This window comes from Cyanistes caeruleus, chromosome 1, assembly GCF_971803275.1.
Source record: "Cyanistes caeruleus chromosome 1, bCyaCae1.hap1.1, whole genome shotgun sequence".
NCBI classification, from domain to species: Eukaryota; Metazoa; Chordata; class Aves; order Passeriformes; family Paridae; genus Cyanistes; species Cyanistes caeruleus.
Window position 1 is genome coordinate 24038426 of NC_141701.1, and position 7979 is coordinate 24046404.

The following is a 7979-nucleotide window of genomic DNA, read 5'->3' on the forward strand; positions in this document are numbered from 1 at the left end:
TCCTCTGTGTTCTATGCTTTGGGGTTTTGAAGATTTTTTTAATTGCAATTACTGTGGTAAACTGCTAAAGTAAAAGCAGAGCTGCAGAGCTCATCTCCAGCGGTAGAAGACCAAATATGATAACCAGGCTGTGATCCTCCTAATTTAAAAGAGAATACAGTGAGTAAGCTATAGCTTACTCAGGACTTGGTCAAATGACCAGATACAACTGATGAGGCCTTGGGTTCTTTGGGGCTGACCTGGCAGCCAACCCTGTCACTTACGCTCACAAACTGCATCAGGACACCTATGACAGCCTCTTTATTTCAAAATGCACTGTTGAAGTTGTTCTCATTTCTAAGGAGGGGCACTAGCAAACAGCTACCTGTTCACGAACTGCTGTAGTATTCTACCAGGAACATCCAATAATGGCTGTGGACAGTTTAGATCTGCCCCTAGCATGGATTGGGGTTTAATCCCAGAAAGGTGCTGACAGACTGAGATCCATTCCACAGATATGATTACGACATAAATTCATATTGAGCCCTCTTTGGTACAGTTTTCCCACATAAACAAATCTTTGAGGGAGAACCACAGATACAGGATATACTGTCTTCTCCAGCATTTTAGCTTTTCTCTCATCATACAGTGAAAAGAGCAGATAGTAGCAAAGTAATGGCTGAGATTCCCAATTCCTCTAGGAGGAATTATAATAATCTGGAACACCCTTCTCCTGAAGGTCCAAAAATCTCATTTTGTTCAGCTGGTAAATCTATTAATCCTGATCAGTAGTATTCAGAGTAAACATTTACAGTGCGTTTAGTCCTAAAACCCTCAGCAGATACTCAGTCCACTATCAACCAGTCATCATGAAAATTTTGCATTTAAAAAGATCTGAGGACATCAGGATTCTGCTAATGACTGCGCTCTGAGCTCCCTATCTGTGGCAATGATCTGCACGATCCTGCAAGCTCTTCCCAGCACTGCCGTTGGTTAGGGATGCAATGAAGCACGATTTGCGATTATCATTCCCGGGCTCATGAAAGCCCCAGGTGTAGATGTAATCACAAGCAGCACTGAGCTTTTGCTGGTATAGCTTATTTTGCTTTTGTGGGAGAAGAAAAGGCTGGAATAAGCTGTACTAGTTTATTGCAGTCTTGCTTGTATAGAATACCAGATTACCTACTCAGAAGTGATCTGAATATAGATCTCCCTTGGAGTTGAAGTAGATCCATCCACTGCATTTATGTAGGCCTGCTTCTATTGATTTTGAATAGATACTGCATAAATAAGGAATAAAGGTGAAAGTGTTAAAAATATTGGGGGGCGGATAGGGGTCAAGAAAATCTCACTTTTTCATCATCTGTAGAAAAATGTGATCTGATTTTTAATTGACAGTTACCACAAAGGTGCTGAAAATAAGAAGGTATCGGTACTTTAAGTACGCACATGAATAAATAATATGCAATTAGGTAGCATGATTTACACCCAGCTCATATAAATCCAGGCAGGGGATGCAGCAATGGGCTTGGACACCTAGGCTGGAGTGACCAAGAGCAGACAGCAGTCATGTTCACAAAACATGGGCATTTATGCACAGGGTCTCTTGCTCTGTACAGCAAGTGGAAGTAGCTCAGGAGAACGCGAGGACAAACGGACCAAAGGACATGCCCTCTCCTTTGCCAGCCGCTTACTGATTAATCAAAGGTACAATGCTGAGAGCAGTTACGTGTATGTGCAACTCACACCTTACAAGCTGTTCCCAGCGGAGCCGACCACACGCCCCGTCACGTGAATATAAGCGTGTTCTGGCCTATGTCCCCAGAGTTCCAACACCCAGAAAACCTTATTTAAGGCTCATCGTAGAGATTTCAGCGCCTACGTGAATGATGCAGTGACAGGAAAAAGGGCAGGAATGGGACTGGGACACGAAGGGACAGGGCAGAGCCTTGATGCAGGTGGTGAAGTAAATCGCAGGCTGACCGAAATCCCGACACAACACCTGCACGGAGTTACTTCACGTCTGCTAATTCTGGAGATGCAAAATAAGATTCCTAATGCATTTCTATGTCAAGGAATTAAATCTCAAAGCAGTGCGCTGCTGGTGCGGGCACAGAGCGGGCACAGCAGTCAGGGCACAGACGGCCGGCGAGCGCGAAGCGAGCGGTCAGAGCCGGGCGCTGCGGTACGAACGCGCGGCGATCCCAGCACGGAACCTTGCGGGAGACTGCGCTGGGCACCGGGGATCGCAGCGCTCGCTCCCGGAGAGGCCGGTGCGGGCCGGTCGCGCTCCGCTGGGAAGCGCCAGCTCCCGCTCCAGGCGCGCGGCGCTGCGGGAGAGCCGCACGCGCGCAACCGCCGGGCGCTCACGGGGGCAACGGCGCGCGCCCGCACCGGCGCCCCGCGGGCCGTTAACGGCGGGCCGGGAGCGACACCGGCCGAGCGGTCACCGGGCGGCCACGGGGCGGTCACCGGGCGCCGCTCGCCCTCCGCGCTGCCCCCCCCGTGCCCCCATCTAAGCGACCGTCCCGAGGCGACGGGGCGGTGCGGGACCCTCCGCCGCGCCGCCCGCCCCGCCCCCTCCTGCCAATCACCGATGCTCCACCCCCGAGACCCGAGGTGCGGGGTTTGAAAGCGGGCCGGTCCACGCGGCGCGTAGACGGGGGGGAGAAGGGAACGGAACAGGGAGCGTCGCGCTCGGTGGTCGCGGGGCGGCCTCGCCCGGCCGGCGGTGCCCACTGGCGGAAGCGGCCCCCGCGCTGTCGGCCGAGCCCTCCCCGGTAGGGGCGCCGGCCCCGGGAGCGGCCGGCGAGAGGTTGGTCCGGAGGGCCGCCCCCCTCCCCCCCCCGGCCGGCGCAGTGGGAGGTGCCCGGGCGCGCGCGTCACCCATTGTTTACAAACCAACGCCAGCGGGCCGAGCTCCAGCCGCGACCGCAGCGCCGGAGCCGCGTGTGCTCGCGCGCGCGCGGGGCGGCGGGCGGGCGGCGGCCCCGGTCCCGCTGCGGCGGCTGCGGCACGGCGGGGACCCGGCAGAGATGCCGTGCCGCCCGGGCGAGCGCTTCCTGCTGCTGGAGCGCCCGGTCGCCGTGGGACAGGCGGGCTCCAAGGAGGTGGACGCGCTGGTGGCCAAGCTGGGCGAGGTGCTGCAGCTAAGCGCCCAGCGGGCGCCGCCGCCGCCCCGCGCCCCCAAGCACCTGGGGCCGGGCAGCGCCCGCGACCGCGCCGCCCCCTACTCGCCGCGGTGCTGCAGCGGCGGCGGGGCCGGGGCCGGGCTGCTGGCGCCGCGGGGACCGGCCCCGCCGCAAGCTCACTCGCAACACGTTGAGGCTCCGCGGCCGGACCGGAGCGGCCAGCAGCGGGTGACCAAGCAGCTGTGCGGACGGGGCTGGCTGCGGAGCGCCGCCCGCCGGAGGAAGCAGCCTCCGCCGGGGCCGGGCGACGGGCCGGCGGAGGAGGAGGACCCGCACCGGCTCCTGCAGCAGCTCATCCTTTCCGGCAACCTCATCAAAGAAGCCGTCCGGCGGCTGCAGCTGGCGGCAGCGGCGGCGGCGGCAGCGGCATCCGCGGCCTCCAGCGGCAGCGCCTCGGCGGGGAGCGGCGGCGCGGACGGCGAGGCGGCGGCGGCGGCGGCGGTGCAGCCCCTGCAGTAGCCGGCGGGGACGAGCGGCGGCGGCGGCGGTGACCGGGGCGAAGGAGCGCGGCCGCTGGCGGCGGCGGCGGCGGAGCCGCGGGAGCGCCGTGCGGGCTCCGCCAGGATGTAAGTGTGTCCTGGCGGCTGGGCCCGCCGGGCCGGGGCCGGTTGGGGCGGGGAGGGTGCCCGAACCCCCCCGCCCCAAGGTCACCCTCGGCGCGGACCCCGCGGAGCCCCAGCCGGCGAGGCCGCGCACGCCGCCCGCCCCGAGCCGTTGTTGTGCCCCCCTTCTCCTCTGCCTTCCCCGGGAGCTCCTCCTTCTCCTCCCCCCGCCGGGGCAGCCCGGCCGAGGCCGCGGACCCCCCCGCCGCCGGTCCCCCGCTGCCGCGGAGCTCCGCCGTCTCCCAGGAGCCATTTGCAATAATCCTCGCTGACCCCGGCGGGAGGTGTTTCCTTTCCCCTCCCGGGCTGGTTTGGTTTTTTGTTGGGGGTTTATTTGTTGTTATTTTAACGTTTATTGTTATTATTTCTCGTTGTGACTGTATGAAGCAGTTTTTAAAAATGTGAATATCAAAGCTGGAAGGCAGCTGGACTTAAAACAAATGAGTGAATGGAGCCTGAGATGCATTGTTCACATAAGGTAGCCGACACAAGTTTTTTCTACCAAAAAGAAAAACCCTGAATCCACCCTTTCCCGACAAACTCAATGGCTCAAGTACAAGATGCAGCTGTTGATTTTAAAATATATGCACTTCGTACCGGAGCGTTTGAAATGTGTTCCTGATTTACAGGACTTACTGTCTTAATTAACCTGTCTGTATTGAATAAACGTGGTCTTGTTTTTATTTTTGGGTCTGTGTCTCATTGTTAAGGGGAAATGAATTCTGATTCATGAGAACAAAACTGTGTAGGCACGTTTCCCCCTTGATCTTCTTTCAGTTGTAAGATCTCCATTTTGCAAGCAAAAAAAAAAAAAAAAAAATCCCCACAACAATCCGCATAGTCTGATGCAGTGGGACACCGGTTATTAATGCACGGAGATGCAACTGAGCCCCTTTGTTTGCCAGCAGCGTTCATTTGTAAGCCGTGAGACGCCCCTTCGAGCAGCCGAGAATGTGGCTGTTGGAATTTTTAAGTCGAATCATACTGAAACAAAAAACTAGGTATTTTGTGCTGGGGAAGGAACATGGCTTGTGTTGGTCACTTGTTCGGGTTGTTTTGATTTTTTTTTTTTTTTTTTTTGGTTCTGTGAGGATAGAAAAAGGACTGTAGGAAAGAGAAGAGGTCTAGGCAGCAATCACAAAAAAATTAAAATCTATAAAGCAGAATTTGATAATTCAATGCTGGTCATTAAGTTCCAATACCTATTTTGAATAGCTTCCTTTGTAAAAATCCTATGTTGGGTTTTTAGGAGCCATTGAGCTTCAAGATCAGAACTGAACACATCAGACAGACTGGAGCTTAACAATCTCCCAACCCCCACTCAATTTGAGGTAAAAGCTTCTCCTTTGAAGAAGGTAGCAATCCCACATGAAAGAAAATGGAAGATGTTTGCCTTTGTCCAAGAGAGCAATTTGAGCAACTACGTTTACTTGTGTGATTAGTTCTTTCATGAATACATTAAATCCACAAAATATTTTAGATTTCTCTCTCTGCCACAGCTGCTACTAGAACCTGATGCTGAAGGTTTTTGTGATGTCTCACTGGATTCCTCCTGCATTAGGACCAGTATGTGATATTATTAGCTTTATCTTGACTAATTTATAAGTTGAATGTAGTTTTTCCATATCAAAGCGTGTAAAATGCAAAAAAAAAAAAAAAAGTTCTGTGGATTTTTCAATCTTCTTAATTACTAACATCTGAAGTCCTTTCTCATAACCTGGGCTGCTTTTGTGGCATTTTGCACTTGGAAAAGATCTGGATCTGCCATTAATTCTTACTGTCTAATACAATGATATACTTTGTGTCAGTTATTCTTCAAATGAATTTTCATTTGCAATTTTCTTGTTTCTTTCTTTCTCCAGGAAAAAGTTCAATAGCAGGTACAAAGAATATAACCACTAGCCACAACTGAAGAAGTAGTTATTCTTGTATTTGTCCTTTAGATGCTCAGGGAGGTAGGTATTTGCTGTGCAGATGTTGAATTTGAACCCAGGGATGAGTAGTTTAATTACTAAAAAAGCTGAAGGAAACAAGCTAAAAGCTGGGCATGGTTGGTGAAGCCTGAATAGTTAAAATGGTTAAAAACATATGGGTAGGGGTCAGCTGGAATTCTGAAAGCTGGTGAGTTTGACTTGAACTTTTTGCCACTGATAATTATGCATCGATTTTGCATCTCCTTTCCCTCCCCCCCCTTCCTTCTCCCCAAACCCTAGCCCCTGTATACTAATGAGAACAGCTAACTTTACAAGTGTCCTTTGTAGTCATTGAAAGCCTCAAGACATTCCTTTTAAGGATTTTACTAGAATAACACTTTTCAATAAAGTGGCAGTTGAAGTGAGGCGTAGAAAAGATGCTAATAAATTTCACTGTGACTGGCTGGTTTTTAAGCTTCCTAAATTACTTCAAAAATAGCTTTTACTTTCTCCTTTGTGCAAGGCTGGGAGATGTATATATGAACAAGGTTATAGTAAGTTAAGTGTTACGCAGAGTGTGTGATGATTCAGTAAAAGGAATTTTGGCCCTTGTTTCAGATAACTTGCATAATTCACCGACACATCTTTGTCACTTACATCTTGCCATGTAAGTCTTTGTCTTCTTCAAAATATAGAACATGTCACTCCTTCATAAGGGAATGGATCAAACATGGCTCGTTTTGGTTTTGGAAGATACATTTTAAAAGATGTTGGACCAGCTGAATTACTGCCAGAAGGTTTCTGTTGACTCGTTGCAAATTCTCCTTTGCCTTGTGCTGCACTATGCAAGCATACAAACTGTGATAAAAAAGTCATCATCTGCTTTGTTTCCCAAACAAGATAGAAAGTGTTGACCTGGGAAATAATAATTTTTCTAAGTTTTATATATCTATGTTTCAGAGGTGGAGTTTCTTTAGTATATTAAGTCTGTGCCAGTCCTCAAATACCAGTTGTTGGTTTCTAGAGAAGCAAAGTGGAAATACATTTGGCCTTCACAGTATGCTTAAACTTTCTTCATTTGTAAGTGAAAATATAAGTTTACTTACAGGTTTAAATTTGGAATAAAATTGTCTTTTCATGATAGACATTTAGCTAGGTTTTGGCTCTTTTTTTTCTGTACTATGAAGAAAAATCGTTCAAAACACACAGATTTTGCAGTGGGTGACATGGGCTGTAGAACAAAAGTAAATCATTTAGATTTTTGTAACAAGTAATATTCCAATGCATTGGGGAAGAAAATTAATTTCATTTTATCTACAGGAGGCTATATGTTTGGAGGGTAAACTTGATTTTAAATAATGTTGTAGACAAATGAACTGAAGGCTCACAACCCCATCTTTCAATGTGCCTCTCAGTGGTGTTGCGCTAGCGTGGCACTGGGCTGCCACAGATTTTTCATTTGTAGTTTACATTGCTGCTTAACTCCTCCTGAGTTCTCTCTATGTCTGGACAACTGTTTTCCTGACTGCCCAAAACTCAGCTTTGCATCCTAGTTATATCTTGTTCTTTGTATTCCCATGTTCCCTGAGCTCTTAAAAGTAACTCAGTTTAGCCAGAAGTCTGGCAGGTAGAATGACTTTTGTCCGCTATTTCCCTCGTGTGACTCATCTCACTTTTAGATCATTATTGTGTATTGTACCAGAGCTTTGAATCTACTGTAGAAATTATGTTGGCATGGTATTTGGCATGATAAACATGGTGGGAAAGTAGGGACCCCACCCTAAGTCCTTAAAACGAGGTTTAGAAGAAGCCTTTCAAGCAAATAGCAAGTGCATCACACAGAAGGCTTAAGGGAGAAGGATGTGTGCTGGTTAATGCACAATTTAAGTTCTGGTCAGCTGGGGCCAGTCCCAGTGTTGGTGACTTCTCTAACATCTCTGTATAAAAACCATTTCTCATTCCCTCCTAGTCCCTAGCCCCAAGATTTTCATCTCTTCACCTAGCATTCCCTGCCTTAGCCAGGCCATTATTTCAGCTTGTGGTTGAAGTATTTCACTTTTACATCTCTTTTGTCCATGTCATATTACTCTTCCCAAATACTAAGTAGCTTTGTTCTTTTCAGTTGCTTTTTGGTGGGTGCTTTTGATGTTCTAGTTTATTTGATTTTCAAGAAAATACTGTTGCTCAGTCACTTGGTGGCCATGATCTGGTTAACTCCTTACAAATCTTGCCGTGTGAGTTGGAGGCAAGTTACAAGTGTCCTTCAGCTTGTGCAGCATAGGGCAGAAATCAGA

At 49.7% G+C, this 7979-nt stretch overlaps 2 protein-coding genes across 5 annotated transcripts in view; one reads left to right on the plus strand and one right to left on the minus strand.

The window, feature by feature from the left end:
* Window positions 1–2936, minus strand: part of DPY19L4 (dpy-19 like 4) — a 98032-nt gene extending 95096 nt beyond the window's left edge. Inside the window, exons 1-2 of one of the 4 annotated variants that reach the window (XM_086882670.1) lie at window positions 1726–2339; window positions 1166–1259 (exon numbers count right to left, since the gene is read on the minus strand). The gene's annotated coding sequence lies outside the window, so the exon portion shown is untranslated. Of the gene's footprint in view, window positions 1–1161; window positions 1260–1725; window positions 2340–2880 lie in introns of those variants that run through there. The other 3 variants (XM_086882681.1, XM_086882709.1, XM_086882692.1) reach the window with 3 other exon arrangements.
* Window positions 2511–3771, plus strand: LOC147655382 (GSK-3-binding protein-like). The gene has a single exon (XM_086882731.1). The coding sequence runs from the start codon at window positions 3015–3017 to the stop codon at window positions 3627–3629; it is 615 nt and encodes a 204-aa protein (XP_086738857.1). The 5' UTR covers window positions 2511–3014; the 3' UTR covers window positions 3630–3771.
* The last annotated feature ends 4208 nt before the right edge of the window (window positions 3772–7979 follow it).

Bases quoted from the DNA above. Each gene is read 5' to 3' on its own strand.
- LOC147655382 (XM_086882731.1), top strand. From the start codon at position 3,015: ATGCCGTGCCGCCCGGGCGAGCGCTTCCTGCTGCTGGAGCGCCCGGTC.